This window comes from Solanum pennellii, chromosome 12 (genome assembly GCF_001406875.1).
Source record: "Solanum pennellii chromosome 12, SPENNV200".
Taxonomy (NCBI): Eukaryota; Viridiplantae; Streptophyta; class Magnoliopsida; order Solanales; family Solanaceae; genus Solanum; species Solanum pennellii.
Genome location: NC_028648.1, coordinates 3,873,781 through 3,894,166, shown reverse-complemented (window position 1 = coordinate 3,894,166; position 20,386 = coordinate 3,873,781). Strand labels below are relative to the sequence as shown.

The following is a 20,386-nucleotide window of genomic DNA, read 5'->3' as shown; positions in this document are numbered from 1 at the left end:
ATAACAAAATCGCGTCATTCTAAATTTTTACACATAATATCCTAAAACCTTGTAAGTGGCCATTTTCAATATTTCAATAAAAATTATTTTTTATTATATATTTTCTCATGATTCAATAAAATTGAAATGAAAAAAATTATATCTTATAGCATTAAATTTTTTATTGATTCACGATGAAAAAGACATCTATTTTCTTTATAGTATGAAACTATATGTGGCTATGTGTGGAAGGTCATCAAGTGGTAGCTCCTTGTACGCAACTAGTGCTACTTTTTATTGACTAAAAGTTATTTTCTAGATTAAGATTCCTATAATGAGGCCTAGTTTGTTATTAAAACTAATATAATGTCTTAATTATATATATCTAATATGATAAAGTTAATAAATCAAATAGATGGATAAAAAATGTGTTCGTATAAAACTCCTCTCACTTAACCATGATCCATTAATATATATATTTCGACTTCATCGAATCACTTAATTATGATGCGTTTGTTTATCTGTCTCAATTTATATAATACATTTATTTCAGTTCGAAAGAATATCATATTTCGATAATTGAAATTTTTTTAAATTCATCTATTATTCTTAATGACAGATTTATAACGACACAAATGGTTAAAGATTTGTTGTACACCATATACTTCAAAAATCTTCATTTTTTTATTAAATATTATATCAAATCAAATAGTATCACGTAAATTAAGATAAAACGTGTAATATGATATAGTGTTTGGTTAATAATGTGTAGGGCCTTTTCTTTTTGGCCATGATGTTGACAAGTGACAACCTTAAGAATCATTTTTTAGCAAACTACTATTCTTGTCCTTATAAATTCTCACTTCTAATTGTATTCCAACTATTTCTTCATCTTGCCAATCACCAAAATAAATCAATACCAAGAGAGGCATATATGGCCTTAGAACAAATTTTTCAAGACCATATAGTAGAAACTACCTTTGATCAACGCGATAATTCCTTTGAAAAATGGAAGACAAGTGATCTCGATAAACTTGAAGAAAATTCACCTCAAGGTTTCGAGTGCAACATTTGTCTAGATCTTGTACATGATCCTGTTGTTACATTATGTGGTCACCTCTATTGTTGGCCTTGTATCTACAAATGGATACATTTTAACACCTTATCATCTGAAAACATCGATAACAAACAGCCAAAATGCCCTGTTTGCAAAGCTGAAGTCTCACAAAAAACATTGATTCCACTCTATGGTCGCGGTCAAGCTACAAAAACATCAACCAAGGCCCTGAATCTTGGTATAGACATACCACAAAGACCTCCTAGTCCGAGATGTACGAGTCACGGACTAATAGATAATAATAATATTTCTCCTTCATCTCATGATGATCATCGAAATCATATAACTTTAGAACATATGCTAAGTCCTGGTGTCACGACAACAGGGGAAATTGTTTATGCACGAATGTTTGGGAACTCATTGAATACTAATTTGTATACATATTCAAGTTCATATAGTCCAAGGTTAAGAAGACAACTATTACAAGCGGATCAATCACTTAGCAGAATCTGTTTTTTCCTATGTTGTTGTTTAGCTACATGTCTTCTCTTGTTTTGATCATCTTCTTCGCGTGTTCATACAATGTAATTATATTTAGTACACGCGATATATTATATGAATATACGTCTTTGATCAATGTAACATATGATCACCTGGATTTATATAGATAACATATATGATTTTGTTGAATGCCTTGAATCGGACCCGTTACAAACAGAAAGGACGGGGTATACAATGTTGTTGTATTGGGCCCTTAATTATCTGTCAATTCTGTATGTTGGGCCCAAGCCTGTTAGGGCGTAGCTTAGCACTATATATAGACGCTATGGCAAACCCTATTCTGTAATTCTGTTCTTGCCTCTCCATAATAAAACTGCTCTCCCTCTTCCCCGTGGACGTAGCCAATTTATTGGTGAACCACGTAAATCTGTTGTCTTGTTTTTCGCGTTTATATTTTCTCGTATTATCTCAAATTCCGCATAACAGATTTTTGAGATAGGCTCAATCGAAACTGTAAGGATGAATCGAATCTAATCATAAAGGGCCTAAGAAGGATTATGATTTTTTTTTTACTTTTTTTAGGAAAATTTAAGGGAAACAGGACTCAATAATGTACGAGTACAATAATAATAATTAAAAAAAATTAAAAGTAGTTCTGATCACTTAACCAAGGTTTTGATTTGTGATATATGCTTTAATAAAGTGAAAATTTAGATAATTAATTTTATAATATCGAAAATAATGTCTAAAACTTTCCTCTCTAGAGACATGGAAGGTTCTATTAAGAAGACAAAATCCCACTTAAGAGACCAATACCATTTTACAGCACATCTCAGCCATCACTCTTTTCGTTTTAATTTATTTATTTGATTCTGATTTAACAAAAAGTAAGTAAAAAAGTAAAATAAAATTTTAAAATATATGATATATAATTAAAAACACGTAAAATATATATAAAAAAAATTATAATCTAAATATTCAAATTGAAACGGAAATAGTAGTTTTCACGTCTAGAGAAAGTAATGAATATTCAAAGATATAAGCACAAGGATTGAAAAACAAGACATTCAAAATCAAAGGCATCAACATCTCAAAGAGAAATAGGCATAGGCCACCTCTCTTTTTTTCTCACCCTCACTATTCGAAATATGCATTAGAATCTCAATTAAATCTGAATTACATGACACAGAGCTTATTTGAGAGTGACGTTCTCAATAGAATTTTCTTCGTATGAAAGACTCAAATCTGAAATTTTTAAGTAAAGATTGAACAGTTTCACCACTGCGGCTATGCCACCTCTATCTCATATGCCAACTTGTCATCATCTGTTTGGCTAGGTTAACAAGAGCAATTGCTGGTGGGTGGTGATTGACATGATGGCTGCCGTCTGTGGAGAGTGATGGTATAGAACATTCCAAATATGGGTGTGTTTGATGTGAGAGATTTGAGAATTGCTTATGGTGAGAAACATCTTATTTTAATAATAAAGCATCTATTTTTAGTACTTTAAAATTATTTGAAAGCATATAACCTATGATAATTGTTGTATAGGTATGAACACCTCAACTTGGTTTACAAAAACTCAAACTCGTCTCCATTATATCTCATTACATTCAATGTTTAATGTAATGAATGAATTTTAAAGGTATTCAGATGATTATTTTGAATATATGTTGAAGAGTTTAGCAGGAATAGTGTGAATCCGAGTTAAGGTGTTTATATATACATATATAATGATAGAATTGAAATATTTACTTATAAGCGGAGGCCAAATTTAAATATCAGAAATTATGCCTTTCAAACTAGTGGTATACAAGTTGATAACAATATGCAATTTTAATTTATCTTTTTTATTTGAAAAAACAAATTAAAAAAACATAATTTAATTTCTACAATGAAACATGATTAAACGTCGAAGTAAACTTGAAAGGTATATATCTGATTGTATGAGTGATAACTTATGTTTTATTTGGTAAAAATAGATATCTTCAACAATTATCTAAAGATTTCCACTTATTAAAGTTAGTGTATCACTAGGGAAAGCATTTTAAAAATTTTGTTGTCCACTTTTGATAAGTTGATATCCACCTAATCCAACATCACTTACACTACATAAAAATGATTGTAATTAGCACTAAATCTTATATAGGTAATAGGTTTACACTTTGTTTTAATCATTGTTACCTATTATTTTATATTGTATTGTATTGTATTGTATGATAGATATAATATTTGATTAAATTGTATTATTTGATACTGTTTAATAACATTTTAATTGTTTAATTTGACTGTATTGTAATTTATTAAATAATAGAGAGTAAAGGGTAAAATAGTATTATAAAATATAAATAAGAATATAATCGGAAAAAGAAATTAAGTAACAATGGAAACACATCAAATTAGTTGCTCTATAAAATGAGGATTTTCATTATTACGTAACAATGAAATTTATCAATACAATATATTTCAAGTTATAATCAAAACAATTATTATATGTATGATAACAATACAATGAGTAACAATGATTCAAACAGAGTGTTTTGATGATTTAACGGGGACTATCAATTTTCACAAACATTATAAGATTACCTTTGCAGAAGTTGTAAACCATATTTTAATTTTTCAACATGATTAACTAAAGCATCAATATAGTATATGCCTCGTTACTATCATTTTGAACCACACATTATAGGTATACCAATTATTGTAATGTGCAACTTTCTTTTCTTCAAATATAAAAAAAAAAAAAAGACTTTTGTTCCCTTGATAATGTCATAAAGTATCATATTCTTTTTATCAAAGCTAGTGTTTCACCATTCCCATGCTCTTTTTACCAATCACAAAAATATTGTCATGTCCCACTATCATTGCATAATGGCCAAAAAGAATCTTCTACCACATATAATTCACTATTAAAGTTTGATCAATTCAAATATTATTTTTACGTATTTTAATTTGGACAAATATAAAACTGACAAACATCTCGTATAATTAATTAATCTAAGGCGTAGAAGTTATTCTGAACATCATTATTATAAAAATAAAAAAATAAAGATGCAGCAAGATAAGCCTATTCTTCAAAAGGCAGACTTATTTGAACAAACCCAAGAAAATTCCACCTAGCTACAACCCATCTTAAGGGAAAAAAAATCAAACATATTTTATATATTTCGATTATATTGATAAAATAATTTGGTCGGATAGTATGTATGGATAAGTTTTACTTTAGATTAACTGAATATAAACAGGTCGTTATATACATGCTTACTTCAATTGTCAAATATATTTTAATTCAAGTGTTCTCAATCAGAAACACTTACTTAAGCTTATCAATATAGATATGTTGTTTTATTTTTGGAGGCTTGAACAACGTATCTAGATTGAATTGCGTTTTCTTATTAGAAAAAGAAATTATTTTTAATTGAAGTAGAAAAAAATAATATCGAAACGACCTTCATAACCTTAAGTAGAACTTAAAAAGTAAAACATAACATGTCCAAAAGTAAACCAATCCCTTGGATTACTAACAAAAAAAACATCATTCAGATTGATAAGTTAATTAATACATGAATACAAATTTATATATATTAATAAACCATGTAAAATAAAAAGAATGTATATAAATAGTTTCTAGAAATAATTAAAATGTTAAAAATATATGAAAACTTTATAGTAAAAAAATAAAAACATTTAAAATAAGAAAAGGAACTAATTTTCTTTCCAATAATGACCCTAATAGATTCTTGTTAACCTAAAATACAGCAGCAAAAACAGAGAAATATGAAATCGCAGAAATGGCAGAGATAGTTGAATTGCAGAGAAATTCAGCAAATTGGGTTAAAGCAGTTGACGATATAGTGAGAATAGAGAAGAAAATTTTCCCCAAACATGAATCTTTAGCTCGATCTTTTGATGAAGAACTGAAAAAGAAGAATTCTGGGTTACTCTACACTCAATTTGGTGAAGAAATTGCTGGTTATGTTATGTATTCTTGGCCTTCTTCACTCTCTGCTTGTATCACTAAGTTAGCAGGTCTGAACAATAAAAACCCTTTTCATTTTGTTTAATTTTAGGGTTTGGTTCGATTTTTCGGTTAATTTCAGGTGTTTGAGATACTATGGTGCTGCAATTGCCAATTAGGATTTGATTCATTGCTATTTAAGTGTTTTTGTTGAAATTTGCAGTGAAATTGTTGTTAGATTACTTGTAAAAAACTTATCTTGAAAGCCGAGTGTCTATTGGAAACAGTAGCTCTTTAACTTATTTTTGAGTCGAGGGTGTATTGAAAACAGTCGCTCTAACTTATTTTGAGTCGAGGGTCTATTGAAAATAACGAGGTAGAGGTCAGATCATAACTGGCTAAATGGAAACAACATTATAGCTAGTGGAGTTTTCTAATATGTGTAACTATTGCTAAGCATGTCAATGTTTGTGGTGGGAGAAAGTTTTCGGATGCTTTGTTGCGAGAAGCATTATTGTGCTTGGACTTGTAGTTGATACTGGTCTATGAAGTTCGGATCAATGTAACTTACAGTTAGGTCGGGATGATGAACTTTTGCGTGATGAGGTAGAATTTATCGGATTGGATAGGACCAATGTGATTTATGCTAGGAAGTTATGATCATGCGGAACTCGAATGTGACTCTTTGTTAATGTTTTTTCGTATGAGAAAAGAACAATCAGGAGTGTGAATGTGACTACAAAAAAGTTGGCTTTTATGCATGAATTCGTTTGCCGAACAAGTTTTGTTCTCTATGAATAGAGAGGTAGGAAAAATTGCTTCTGTTGTTTCAACGTTTTTCTCTGTAGCTTGGATTGGATGAAAGTGCAGCATTTCTAAATTAGAGAGCTGTTACGTAGTTTTCCTCTCCGAGCAAGCTGATATGTTACTATTGAGGAAACATTGAACCTTGAAATAGCTAGCAATTGTTTTCAAGGAATTTTGCAGGAGAGTTTAGTTATATCTTTCTCTGATCGTCATCATATTGTATCGCTATAGGGGAAGGCAGAACGTGAATTGATACTATTAGTATATATCCCCGATAAGTCAGTGAAGCATTGTCCATCATTGCATAGGAAGAGAGAACTATCTTTCATGTGATGTTTATTTTTCAAAAGAATTGCTTTCGTTCTGCTGTTATGAACTTTTTATCGTGATCTTCTGCCTGTCTCTCTTGTTGTTCACTGGCCTGACTGAATCAACACAAGTCAAAAAACGAGATTCACTTACAATATTCCTTCTGTTTTGGCATTTTTCGTTTTGTTTACTGATGCGTCGTTCTTGTGGAATACATCAGTTAAAGAGAACTACAGGGGACAAGGCCTCGGAGAAAATTTACTGAAGGCAGCAATCCAGAAATGCAGAACAAGAAACGTTCATCGGATATCGCTTCATGTAGATCCTACAAGAACTGCAGCCATGCAGCTATACAAGAAACTCAGTTTCCAAGTGGATACTCTTGTGGAGGGCTATTACTCTTCAGATAGAAATGCCTATAGAATGTATTTGGATTTTGACATGGAATAATAGCAATAATGATGTAAAGAGAAAATTTTATCTTTCCATGATCCTGCAGCTGTCTCATATTTTTTTTTTAATGTAAACATCAACAACGTTAGGGCTGTTCAAAATCGAATCGAAATTGATAACCAGAATTGAAAATAAAGTTATTGGTTTACCAGTAGTGGATTATTGGTTTAGCGATTTTGATAATGGTTTAGAGGTTTTTTTTGTTATCGGGTTATTGATTCTTAATGGTTTGAGGTTTTTCTTAATGGGTTAACAGATAACCCAACAGTAAACTAAACAATTATATTTATACCATTTTGTATATAAAGTCCTTGACTTAGAATTTGATTTCCTACTTTTATTTTTTGTTGTCTCAAGCATTTGGTTATTCTACAATATAAAAGTGTTTGTTTTTGAATAAGATGTAACTTGTGAACTTATGTGCATGATTTATTTGGTTTGTCACATTATTTCTAAGGCCTCATTTGTTTTCATTAAGATTAGAGTTATCAATATGGGCTAGCCCACCCTATCAGGGCTAACCCATACGGTTTCAACATTTTACGGGTCAAGCCGAGCTAGTCCATTTTTGGTGTGGGCTAAAAAACGGCCGGCTCATTCCACAAGTACGTGGGCTACAGGCTCGCCGGGCCAGCCCACTTTTTTAAAATTATATTATTTTTAGAATTATTAAATTAAATTATAAATTATAATTTAAAAATGTTATCATAAATATCAGCGAAACAATATAACATGATGTTAATGTTTCTACTTTTTAATCAAATCCACAATTAAAATTATTTTTATAATACTTATTAAGTTTTCTTTCAAGTAAAAATATAAATATCTAAATAGAAATATTAATCTAATTGTTTTGAGTTTGGACTCTCTTTAATTTTAAATTTTAATATTATGTTATATTTTTTAATTAATTTTTATTGGCCCACGGGCTGACCCTACTGATATTTCTCAAGCTCCACAAATCAGCAGACTTATTCAGGCCGGGCTAAAAATCTCTTTTCTTAAATGGGCTCCAAAAATCGTAGCCCAGCCCTATTAAATCCCGGGTTAGGCCAAACCGGCCTAACAGGCCTAGCCCATATTGACGGCTCTAGTTAAGATTAAGAGGTCTGAATCTGAATACACATCTAAATATTAAAATTTGCATTAAGACCTGAGTGTTATAATCTGAATACACATCTGAATATTAAGATGTGGTCTCTAAATCTGAACACTAAATAATTAATGTTGTTTGTTTTCAATATCTAAATGTAGAAGTGAAATTAAGCATTATATTAATAAAATATTATAAATTTTTCATTTCAACAAAATATGTAACTTTTGATTTTAATTTTTTTTTAAAAAAGTTTTAATAATTATGACTTGGAGTACTATTTTTTTCATTCAAAAATCTTGATAAACAACAATACACCAAAAAATATTATTGCAACCAGTGTTCTTGACACACATCAATACAAGAAAATTATTAATATAAAAAATAGTTACTTGAAAGGATTTATGAAAACTTATCAGTTGGAAAAAAATAGTGTTTGATTGAGAAAAATAAGAAAGAGAGTTTTTAGTTATGAGATAAAAAGACTATCCAAAGCAGAGTAGTTATAATTTATTATTTGATAACTTATCAAATGATTCTTAATGTTGTTAAGAGTCTTCTACAGATCTGATTCATTCAGACCTCTCCAGACCCATTAAGAGGTTTTTTAAAAAATAAAACAAATAAACTTAAAAGGCTAAATGTGAATCATTCAGATTCAGACTTAAAAACCAAACGCACTTAACGGACTGAATCTGAATGATTTAGATTCAGACCTCCATTAAGTGCAAACAAATGAGGCTTAAGTGATTTTCATTTTTTTTTGTATCAAATCTTAATGGTTAAACCAATAATGATCAAAAATCGATAAACCAATAACCGATAAGTCAATATCTTAATGATTCTATAATGATTTTACATCTCTACAAATCGATAACAATAAGCTAAATTGATAAATTTTAAAATCGAACCAAATCGATCAATACGCAATCCTAAACAACATATTGGGGAGAAAGGCGTGTATGCAATCTACCCTATCTTATGAAGATAAAGTTATTTCCGGTAGACACCCGGCTTAAGTAAAGTATATAAAGAACAAGCATGTAATGTAAATATAGTAGCGAAGATAGAAATTCAACTTAAGGAAAAGTATATAAAAGCACAAGTATGTAATATAAATATACTAATGAAGAAGTCATGGTGAAATTTGAAAATAATAAAGAGGAGATCGTGTTTTCGATAGACAATCGGCTTAAGTAAAATATATAAAAAAACAAGCATGCAAGTGTAATAGTGAAGAAGTCGGACCGAAAACATTTCAATAAAGAGGAGAAACACATTGTCATCGACAAATCAAAAATAGCAATAAATATTATATGTTGCTGCCCAGGATCGAACTGGGGACCTTTAGTGTGTAAGACTAACGTGATAACCACTACACCACAGCAACTTGTTTATTTTAATACATAGTTTTATTAACCTATATTTATTGTTCTCACTAAACCTTTTTAAATATTTATTTTGGTTTTGGTTGGTTCAATTTTATATTGATCGATGATTGGAAAATGAAATGTAAGAGATATGTAATGTACCCTTTAAATTTGGAGTTTTTTTTTCTTGAATCATCTTTAAGCTATATATATATGGTCACATAGGATCATTGCATCCACAAAGATCAATAATTTCACTAGTTCAACGAATCGGATATTATTTTATTATTGTTATTTTTTTTTCAATTATTACTTTTAATAAAGGGTTAGTATATATATTTTTTCTTCTCAAACATCAATTATGAAATTATATTAAATATATTATTCTTATTGTGTTTTAAATAATAAATTTGACCAAATAGACGTCATATGTATCTAAATCCAGACAGTAAAACTTGAATTTAATAATTATTTTATTTTATTATTTTATTTTCGGATAGTTGAATGTATATACAATGAAAATCTCTTTGATAAAAAAAAGTAAAAACAATTATTTACCTTGTATACGATATCATTAATCAACCATATTACACCTTTATAATCTGGAATCGTTCAATAAAGTGTATTAAAAAAAATAATGCATGCATTAGATATATTTATTAGTAATATCGGGGAGAGAGGATTGAGAGGGGATACATAGATCAACAACATTTTTTTTAGAAAATCTTTATAAATTTTCACAACCCATAAGAGTTAGATCTTTATGTCCTCATTTCCTTTCTCAAAATGGCAAGACTTATAATATTTATGTATATTTAAGTTTAAATATTTCAAAATATTATAGGTTCTTGCTATTTTGAGAAGGGGGACGAAGATAAAAGAGGCAAATTAAACAATTTTTTTTAGATATAAACTTTATTTATGATATCTTGTCTTTTTTATTTTTATCATGATGAATTCATATAGAGAGAGCAATGAAAATTTATAGTGATAGGAGAAAATGTGAAGATCTAGAGGACATTAATTACAATTAATCTATTTTAAATATTTTTTTATTAAATATGAGATATTTTGCTAATAATTTGACCGTGAGATAGATGGATAAAAAGAATTAATTTCGGTGGAAATAAATAAATGGAGACATAATTAGAATAAACATATTATATGTACACATACATAAAGCAATTAAATATGTAGTTATAATAAAATATTTAGTACAATTTTACAATTAAAGTTACTAGATAAACTGTATATAATTACTTTATTCCTATCTCATAAAGATGAAAATGTTGTTCTCGATCATTGAGGAGGAGGATGTAATGATATGAATCATTACTTAAATAGAATTTTGGACTATGAAGTAATTGTTTTCGATCTGTGTCATCAAAATTAGAAATTAGTGATTCTAATAAATTGTTCAGAAATACGAAGTAACTGAAATTATAAAATCAGTAAGAGAGATGAACAAAAATTTAATTCACAAATAATAAAATCTATAAGAACGTACCAGAATTTGAAAAAAATCTTTTAAATCGATAAAAGATCAAGTCCACTGAACTCACAGTGTCCCCTTAAGGAAATTATTCCCCTCTAGTATCCGAGATTTGATTTGGAATATAACCTCCTATGGTAAAATGATCTTAATCAGCAGAGTGTAGATACCAAAAACTCTATAGTCAGCGAATCAATCCACAGCAGGAAAGTACACGAAGAAAAATGTGTGCAGAAGAAGAAGAAGAAGATCAGAAAAATTCGTTGGAAATATTCTGAAGAATGAGTGGTATTTATAGGCAAGAAGAATATATGTTCTGAAAGGTTGCAACCCTTTCAGAATTCACACGACCATTAATGAAAGTTTGCAACCTTTCAAATGGTACTGACTGTTCTTGAAAGTTGCAACATTTCAGAACAGTCATGGCGGAAAATTTAAATAAAACGGAAAAGTTCAAATAAAATGGATCGCGCGCGGATCCGAGTTGGGTTCAGGGTTAGTCAACTAAAAAGTTGAAACATTTTCGGTTAATTTTCAATTTCTGTTATCAACTAATCAATTGAAAATATTTTTTTGGCCATTTAATTAATTAATCAAATAAATAATTAAAACAAACTTTGTACAAAAAATAATCTGTCGATCGATTGCCGAAACCGAGACGAGCGACGACGACGGCGCGAGAGGTGTCCCTCTTTCCAACCCTTTTAACAATTAATAGAAGTGTTTCTGTATTTAAACTCTCCTATTTTTCTTTCCATCACCGATGAGAGACAAATGCCTTTTCATTAAAGTAGAAGAGGACTTTTCAAGTTTCCAACTCTTCAAGTTCTCAACTTTTCAAATTCCTCTTCTTTCATCTATTTCTCATCAATTCTTGCTACATACCCAACAGTACTTTGATAAGAAATTGAAGCAACATCTTTTTGCATGAAATGGTTATTGAATGTGTAACGTTGTGAGTCAAGCCTTGACAAGTTATTTATGCGGGATAGTAAAATTACACAATATTTTATTCATCATTATATGTTTGATAAAATTAATGATTGTGTTGAATAGAAATATAGGCATATATATAGCTGAAACTGATAGAGCATTACTATAGTATGTTAAAGTTCCCTTTGGACTAATGCTACAGTCTACACCATTAAGACCACCAAAATCAATTTTTTTTTTTTGAAACTATTTCGAATTGCACCAGATTATACTCTATTACGTGTGATTGGTTGTCTTTGTGTTTTCTTGGCTTTGTTATTATACGAAGGATAAATTATTATCTCGCTCTAAACCTTATGTCTTGAGTAAAATTCATAAAGGATCGGATATAAATGTTGATGCTTTTGAATTTTAACGAGAAGAGACGAGAAGTAGAAATTCTCACCAGATATACCAACATTTGTAAACAATAAAATCTACATTAGATACTAAAAAAAACTTGTAATTAAAGTTAAGGTGCACGCCATGTTTGCAGTTAAGATATAAATTTCTGGAATTTCAATATATTTGAAGTTAATTCTTGACTAGTCAAATTTTAAATTTGTATATTTACTTTATCACCACCAACTTATTTGCAAGAGTAAGTGCAAAGAGATCATTTGAACCCTTTCGACAAAAAATCGCACTATATATACTGAGCCAAAATTATTTTATATTTATATATATTTTAGTGAAATCCATATATAGTTATTGAATTTTTTTTCTCTGATTCTACTGAAAGTGAAAAAAGTAAGGATAGAGATGCCCAAACACAATAAAAATATGTATTTTTGTGCGATCCCCATTTCTTGATGATGATTTCATAGCTTAAATATTATTAGTGTAATTTGACAAGAACATTTTAGTAGAGTCGATGTTCATTTTTGAAAGAAGAAAAAACTAAACTTATAGGCTCAAAAATGAATATACGAAAGGGAAAAGAGTCTGATATACTCCTCAACTTTGTTATTTAGAGTTGATATGCCCCTCGTGATGAAAGTAGCTCATATACATCCTTACTATTGTAGAAACGGCTCACGTATAATCCAATCCTAATTACTTATTTGAATCGGTTTGGATTTCAATTTCTTGAAATCCCAAAAATCTAAATTGAATTTATCATCGCTAGTGCCTAGTAATATGAACAACCTAAATGTTCATCCTTAACTGAACACATGATGAAATATTTTCAATTAACATTTCTAATTCATTTATATTTCGTAAAAGCTTTTATATTATACTATACAAATATCCATTACGTTAATTACAAAAAATTATATCTTATTGATCTTTTAATTATACACATTAACTTCAATTGAAATACAAATAACATATAAGTTAAAAACATCCACAACATGCCAAAAGAGGAGAATTAAAATTGGAAAGAAAAAGAAAAGAGAGAGCAAATTTTTAGATAACAATGCATATAAAAAGGCAAAGTACATTAAAGTATTACGCAAAAGTATAGCTTTGATAATAATGGAAAAAAAGTGAATGAGAATATTATTACAAATCAATATACTCCTCCATTCATTTTATTGGTTTACTATATAAAAATAAATATTTATTTTCACTTATTTAATTAAAATATAAGAGAATATTTATTATTTTATATCTTTATTTTTTTACATCAACTATTATTATTCATTTCCTAAATGAGATGACTTATGATAATTAATAGTTATATAATAATAGTAAAAAGATGTTATTTCATTTATTACTTTTTTTCATTTTTATTTATATGACATTATTTGAATTGATAAAATTTAAGAGAGAAACTATAAATTTTTTGAAGTTTATGATCTAAAACATTTCTCGACCCAAACTTAAATCATAGTTATCAGCCGATGTCAAGTTAAGAATTATATTTATGTATTATATTTTTTTACGTCAAAGTCAAACGTAAGAAAGTAACCATGTATAGACTCAGAGGTGATAATAGCTTCAAAGAAACTTCCATTGAGTAGACTTACTTGAATTGATTTACCAACCTGAAATGTGCACAAAATTTGCCAAGTCTTACGCTGTATTGTATCATTGAAAGTTCCAAATTCTTTAATTTTTAAAAGTTAGATGGTCTTTGGTCAAGGCAATGTAAGATGTACAATACCATTTCACTCTAAAGACAAATAAAAATTGTCCCACTTGTTTTGTTTCCTTTTTCTTTTTTTTCTAGATCTTGATTTTGTAACTGCCAAAATCCCATCTTGCTGTTAAAGATTGGATTTTTAGGGTCAAAGTATCTGTTAAACCTTTAAAGTTGCTGTTTTTTCAGTTAAAGATTGGATTTTTGGGTCAAAATATCTGTTTTATACCTTCAAAGTTTCTGTTTTCATCAGTTAAAGATTGGATTTTTGGGTCAAAACATCTGTTTATACCTTCTAAGTTGCTGTTTTTTTTCAGTTAAAGATTGGATTTTTTGGGTAGATGGGTATGACAGGTGTCCAAGAAAATGGACATGGGGAAATGGGTATGTCAGATTTTCCATTGGGGAGCAAGAACAAGTATAAAAGAATGGATTCTGTGTTTACAGATGATGGTGATCAGTATCAGTTGGAAAAGAGGAAGAAGAGTACTAGAAAATATGTTTTTGGTTGTGCTGTTTTTGCTTCACTTAACAATGTCCTCCTTGGTTATGGTAAATCTTATTATAGTTTTTACATGTCTGTGAGATGTTCTTATTCCTAAAGATTGACTTTTTTTTCAAGATTTGTGTTTTGAGCTTTGACTTGTGATATACTAGTTTGTACTAGATTTCGAAACTAAAAAGGAATGTGTGTGTTACGTAAATTGCGACAGAACGAGTATTAATCTAGAGTAGTGGTGATTATATAAGCAGTAAATTTAGCAATTGTGAATGCTTGTCTCTGGAGAAAATGTATGTGATTCAAGATTGAAGCCAAACAATCCTTGGGGCAGTGAGAGAACTGATAATTTTTATGTGTAACAATATGGTTTCAATCTTGGAGTTTTAAGTGATGATATCTTGATTGATTCATTACATCTAATCACATATTGGGGTTGATCTTTTCTGACTTTTAGTTGAGTGACCATAGGAGAAATCAATCCTTACATATAGGGGATGTATAAAACCTTACACCAAAACTTGTCATAGGAAGGAAGGACTCCCTTCATTACGAGTTGATAAAATGAACTCTAGAACAAAAGCAAGTGACTTCCCTCAATGAATACATGGATCATAACAAATTCTTAGACTAGGCATTGCAGACCTGTCATGTCTAAAAATGTCCGCAACTTGCTAGACAGATCAACTAAAGTAGATACTTGAAGATCCTATACACTTTGAGAAGCACGGGGAGCAATTCGTTAGCAAGTAACAACAATGTTGTTATCTTCTCTAGCACAATACAGCACGGAGAAGTACAAATGGATGGAGCTTAATTGCATTAACAATGTATTCTACTTTTATGGATTCAATCAGGGAAATGTTTAACTAATAGTCCAGTTTCTGCAAGTTCTAGTTTGTTATTAGTGGAGAAATAACCTGCTTTATCTACTGGAATTCAAGAGAAAGTGTGAGAATTCTCATCTAACTTTTACTAAATACGTGTAGTACTAGTGATATAGTACATTATAATATATTTTGAATATGTCTTACCCAGTTTCAGAGTAGCCGAAAATAAATCCAGGGTGGGGATTCTGGGGTACAAAGAAATGCTTTCGAATGTATTCATCAGTTCATGTAGCTGCACGCTGGTCGCTGTTTCTTTATAAAGTTTATTGACAAGTTGAGGTTTGATTTCGATGCTTATGTTTTCAATTTGCAGATGTAGGTGTCATGAGTGGAGCAATCTTATTCATTCAACAAGATTTGAAAATTACAGAAGTTCAACAAGAAGTTCTTGTCGGTGTTTTGAGCATAATTTCACTTATAGGTAGCTTAGCTGGTGGAAGAACATCAGATGCGATTGGTAGAAAGTGGACGATGGGGTTCGCTGCTGTTATTTTTCAAATAGGTGCAGCTGTAATGACTATTGCTCCTTCGTTCGAAATACTAATGGTAGGAAGGATTTTAGCTGGTGTTGGCATAGGCTTTGGCGTCATGATTGCACCCGTCTATATAGCTGAGATATCACCAACTATTGCTAGAGGCTCACTCACATCATTTCCTGAGATTTTTATTAATCTAGGAATTCTACTCGGCTATGTATCAAATTATGCATTCTCCGGTCTTTCAGCACATATAAGCTGGCGGGTAATGCTTGCTGTTGGAATTCTTCCTTCAGTCTTTATTGGAGTAGCTCTCTTCATCATCCCGGAGTCACCAAGGTGGTTGGTTTTGCAGAACCGAGTAGAAGAAGCAAGGTTGGTTCTTATGAAAACAAATGAAAATGATTCGGAAGTTGAGGAGAGACTAGCCGAGATACAACAAGCTGCTGGAACCGCAGACACAGACAAACCTGTCTGGCGTGAATTGTTAAGCCCCTCTCCTGCTCTACGTAGGATGCTGATCACAGGTATTGGAATTCAATGTTTCCAACAGATTACCGGAATTGATGCAACTGTTTACTACAGTCCCACAATTTTTAAAGCAGCTGGTATTGAGGATGAATCAAAACTTCTGGCTGCTACAGTTGCTGTGGGAGTCAGCAAGACAGCATTTATATTAATAGCCATCATTCTCATTGACAAAGTCGGACGAAAGCCACTGCTCTATGTGAGCACAATTGGTATGACTACATGTTTGTTAGGCGTGGGGATCACTCTACTTTTAATGAAAGAAGGATCAATCAGCATCGCGCTAGCCATACTATTCGTTTGTGGGAACGTAGCATTCTTCTCAGTGGGGATTGGCCCTGTCTGTTGGGTTTTAACATCAGAAATCTTTCCCTTACGACTTCGTGCTCAAGCATCAGGGCTCGGAGCAGTAGGTAATAGAATGTGCAGTGGGCTGGTCGCGATGTCTTTTCTCTCTGTTTCCCGTGCAATAACAGTTGGTGGAACCTTCCTAATCTTTTCAGTAATCTCCGCACTGTCTGTTGCATTCGTCTATAAACACGTTCCAGAAACAAAAGGCAAATCGTTGGAGCAGATAGAGTTGTTGTTCCAGGATGAATACACATTTCAAGGAGGTGAAGTGCAACTTGAAGATGTTGAACATCTAGTGCAGAAGTGATACAAAAGTCCTTGTTGATTACATGTTAAACACACTGATCGAATTGAATCATTATTCATTTGAGTGGTAAAGTTTTGGAGTGGCTATCTGCAAGTGCCACTACAAGAGAAGCCACGGAGATCACACCATACATCGATTACTTATAGTGAAACAGATACAAATATCGAAGGTTGAGACAGGATATGTAACCTCTTATTTATCGAAAGAATCTCCATGTTGAACATTTTTCGAAATATATATTGTTTTATTGGCTAAATGAAATGAAGAGGTTACTTCTTTGGCTGTAAATGATTTATCTTTGTAGTGACAATTGCTGCATCAAAGCAAAGTAACAAACAGATGATATCATTTTTCTGTTCAATCCCTACAAAATAAAACAGGGGATCCTCTGTTCATGTCCCATAAGGCCTTCAGTGTGGAATTAAACGAGAAAGTTCGCTCTAATGTGATAGCCCACAAACTACACAGGAAAGATATTTCAAATAAAATTTCATAGTCAAACGCTAGCTTATTTAACTCAGAAAATTCGAGAATGTTTACAGTTGGGAAATGTAATTTCATGCATAAATCTAATGAATTTTGTATAAGTAAAAGGAAAGACACTCAACAAACACACATCCTTTCTGCTAGCATTTTTTCTTTTGCAGTTTTTCTTTCTTGAGAGCCTTGAACATAGCTGCAATTTCATCGTAATCCGGAAGTTTAGGATGGACATAGCTTTTCAAAGACGATCCTTCACTAGGCTCGTGAATTACTGGAAATGAATTTGATCGAAGAAAGTTATCCGCGAGGTTATCTTTAGGTCTTTCAACTGGCATAGTCCTTGTCCTCATATAAAGTTGTCCGTGAGTCATTGCTGGTGCTGATGATGAGAATGTAAACGAACAACCCTCCAAATCATCCGTCATGAATGATGCATCCTTCATAGCGATAAGTCTCGTCTTTTGCAGAGGAGAAATACTCACATTGATATGATCAGTATGATGAGTATCCATCTTTAACATTAAGGGAAAGAGAGGTCCTCTAAACATGAAAAGCCTCTGATCTTGAAAGTTTAAATCTTTGCTTAGAATAGACTCAAACTCCTCAACGTCGTCCTTATAAGCTAATTGATCTGTCGTTTGTCCAGATATAAAGCCATTGGTTCTCCAAAACTCTCTTTTCATTACAAGCTCAGGACTAGAAATTGTACATTGAGACGAATAATCACTACATCGAACAGGTTTTGATACTCTTTCATGCTCATTGTTCCTCGAACAATGAACTGAACCTATAGAAGTTTGCTCGATTGCTGATAAATAATCCGTAGAAGTTTCATCAGTTGCAGATGAACAATCAATCGATACAATATGTGCTTCTGTCGCGATGTTGGAATTCTTAAATCTCATTTCTCCATCTCTCTTGTTACCAATCACCTACACATCTCAAGTATCACTTTTTGTGCGTGTATTATGATAAACAGTTAGTGATAGTTCAGGTAGAAAACGTAAACACTAAACCACAATTACTAGGTTCTATCGAATTTGTAAACAGCATAACAAAATTACCTGTTGTTGTTGTTGTGATTCATTTCTGTATTCAAGAAGTAAAGGTCCTTGTTGAAAGCAAATCCTTGCTATTTCATCCACTAATTTATATTTCACTTCATTTGAAACAGACTTTATACACAAGTTCTGTTTTATCTGTATATATTAAAAGAACAACAAAACTTACAAAAATTTACAACCTCAACTAACTCATTATAGTAAAATGTGGACAAACCTGATGGTTCACAAGATTTCCAGGAAGTAATTCAAGTGCAGATGTTTCGAATTTCTTCCCATAACGTTGTACGAAGAGCTTCCTTATCGTAGGAAGCTCTGGTAAATTGCCAAGTCTCGTAGATGCAAATACGAGACTTGACACTGCTTCATTGATGTCATTTGGACAATCTCTGTATCAAAACAAAGATCGACAAGTATCAGATCACCTAACAGATAACTACACGTAACTACTTGTACATATATTAATTCCTTACTTGTGTCTACGTATATACGGAAGATTAATGAGGATAAATTCACAAAAATTCTCCAATAAATCATATACTACCAACATATTGTCATCCATAAATAGTTGATCAACCTGAAAATAAAAAATAAAAATTCAACTTGTTACATGGACTTATAATCCATATATCTACTAAAAACACGTGAATTTTAGATGTACATTTCTATCAGAACGTTGTTAGAAATATGAAATTTTCGATATACGTACCCTATCAAAGACAATTTGGTAATGTCCATGTCTAAGTAGTTGCCCTAAATCATCTTTCAATTGCTTAACAATGCAACTTCTATTGTTCTTCAACAGTTTAAGCCGGCATTTAACTCTTTTAATCAAATTCTTACTGCCAAAAAAAATAATTTAGTAATTACGTTAGACAGACGCTCTGTCTAGTAGTATAAATTCATAAGAAAAAAATTATAATGAAGGAAGTGAAATTGAAATTGTACGTACCATTTAGTAGCTTTTCTCCATCCAAAAATTACATCAAACATGTCAACAGAAATGTGTACGATACAACAGGTAACCTTAATACGTAGCGATAAATTGATCGACACGAGTGAACTATTGTTAGAGAATTATTGTGTCAAGTGAATGATGAAAATGGAAAAGATGAAAGAGCATGTGTGTTTTCACTTTTTTAGCTAAAAGAGAAAGTAAATATTTTTGGTTGAAGAATATATGAACTGAACCACTAGTAATAAAGTTTGTATTTTTATATAAAGTTTAGTTTAAGGGGAAAAAAAAGGTAAAAAGATGAAATTAACGAAAAATATTAAAAGCAGCTTTATTAACTGCTACTCCACTATACTCATAAGTCATAACCATTATCCCATTAATTTTTTATCATGTTCGTTAATCCCCACAACTCATTCCACTTATCCAAAATAATAATAATAATAATAATAATAATAATAATAATAAACAACAAAATGTATGTTTGTTAAGCTTAAATTACGGAGATAACAATATTAGGTTAATTTTTAAATTGTAAGTCTTAACTCTGAACTATGGTGAATCGAATTATTTGATACTTATTGATATTACGATTTGGAAAAAAAGTACGTCTAAGTTATCCTCTATTTTGCTTAAAATGTCATATTTTCAGTAATTTATTAAAAAGAAATAAGAGACAATTTGGATAAAAAGTGGCAACACTAATTTTAAATATTTTTCTAGAAAAATGAAATATTTTAAAATAATCTCAAGTTT

At 30.8% G+C, this 20,386-nt stretch overlaps 4 protein-coding genes and 1 non-coding gene across 5 annotated transcripts; 3 read left to right on the top strand and 2 right to left on the bottom strand.

Moving 5' to 3' along the window:
• Window positions 1-849: 849 nt before the first annotated feature.
• Window positions 850-1,726, top strand: LOC107006800 (E3 ubiquitin-protein ligase RMA1H1-like). Its single transcript, XM_015205319.2, has one exon. It carries the CDS (start codon window positions 914-916, stop codon window positions 1,592-1,594), a length of 681 nt encoding a protein of 226 aa, XP_015060805.1. The 5' UTR covers window positions 850-913; the 3' UTR covers window positions 1,595-1,726.
• A 3,527-nt stretch (window positions 1,727-5,253) lies between these two features.
• Window positions 5,254-7,221, top strand: LOC107005661 (putative ribosomal-protein-alanine acetyltransferase). Its single transcript, XM_015204302.2, has 2 exons — window positions 5,254-5,569; window positions 6,835-7,221. The coding sequence occupies exons 1-2, from the start codon at window positions 5,332-5,334 to the stop codon at window positions 7,062-7,064; spliced, it is 468 nt and encodes a 155-aa protein (XP_015059788.1). The 5' UTR covers window positions 5,254-5,331; the 3' UTR covers window positions 7,065-7,221.
• A 2,256-nt stretch (window positions 7,222-9,477) lies between these two features.
• On the bottom strand, window positions 9,478-9,550 carry TRNAV-UAC. Its single transcript has one exon. It is a non-coding gene; the product is annotated as a tRNA-Val (tRNA).
• Window positions 9,551-13,943: 4,393 nt separating this feature from the next.
• On the top strand, window positions 13,944-17,419 carry LOC107005507 (probable polyol transporter 4). Its single transcript, XM_015204117.2, has 2 exons — window positions 13,944-14,632; window positions 15,783-17,419. The coding sequence occupies exons 1-2, from the start codon at window positions 14,422-14,424 to the stop codon at window positions 17,129-17,131; spliced, it is 1,560 nt and encodes a 519-aa protein (XP_015059603.1). The 5' UTR covers window positions 13,944-14,421; the 3' UTR covers window positions 17,132-17,419.
• A 200-nt stretch (window positions 17,420-17,619) lies between these two features.
• LOC107006749 lies at window positions 17,620-19,867 on the bottom strand. Its single transcript, XM_015205264.1, has 6 exons — window positions 19,628-19,867; window positions 19,385-19,517; window positions 19,149-19,252; window positions 18,893-19,064; window positions 18,679-18,813; window positions 17,620-18,546 (listed from the first exon to the last, which is right to left on the bottom strand). The coding sequence occupies exons 1-6, from the start codon at window positions 19,666-19,668 to the stop codon at window positions 17,758-17,760; spliced, it is 1,374 nt and encodes a 457-aa protein (XP_015060750.1). The 5' UTR covers window positions 19,669-19,867; the 3' UTR covers window positions 17,620-17,757.
• Between the last annotated feature and the right edge of the window lie 519 nt (window positions 19,868-20,386).

What these genes read in the sequence shown, in the direction of transcription:
- LOC107005661 (XM_015204302.2), top strand. Translation starts at nt 5,332, where the DNA reads ATGGCAGAGATAGTTGAATTGCAGAGAAATTCAGCAAATTGGGTTAAA. An exon ending in TTGTATCACTAAGTTAGCAG is followed by an intron (nt 5,570 to 6,834) that starts GTCTGAACAATA and finishes GGAATACATCAG; the next exon opens with TTAAAGAGAACTACAGGGGA.
- LOC107006800 (XM_015205319.2), top strand. Translation starts at nt 914, where the DNA reads ATGGCCTTAGAACAAATTTTTCAAGACCATATAGTAGAAACTACCTTT.
- LOC107005507 (XM_015204117.2), top strand. Translation starts at nt 14,422, where the DNA reads ATGGGTATGACAGGTGTCCAAGAAAATGGACATGGGGAAATGGGTATG. An exon ending in CAATGTCCTCCTTGGTTATG is followed by an intron (nt 14,633 to 15,782) that starts GTAAATCTTATT and finishes TTCAATTTGCAG; the next exon opens with ATGTAGGTGTCATGAGTGGA.
- LOC107006749 (XM_015205264.1), bottom strand. Translation starts at nt 19,668, where the DNA reads ATGTTTGATGTAATTTTTGGATGGAGAAAAGCTACTAAATG. An exon ending in GAAATCTTGTGAACCATCAG is followed by an intron (nt 18,814 to 18,892) that starts GTTTGTCCACAT and finishes TAATATATACAG; the next exon opens with ATAAAACAGAACTTGTGTAT. An exon ending in AATCACAACAACAACAACAG is followed by an intron (nt 18,547 to 18,678) that starts GTAATTTTGTTA and finishes TGAGATGTGTAG; the next exon opens with GTGATTGGTAACAAGAGAGA.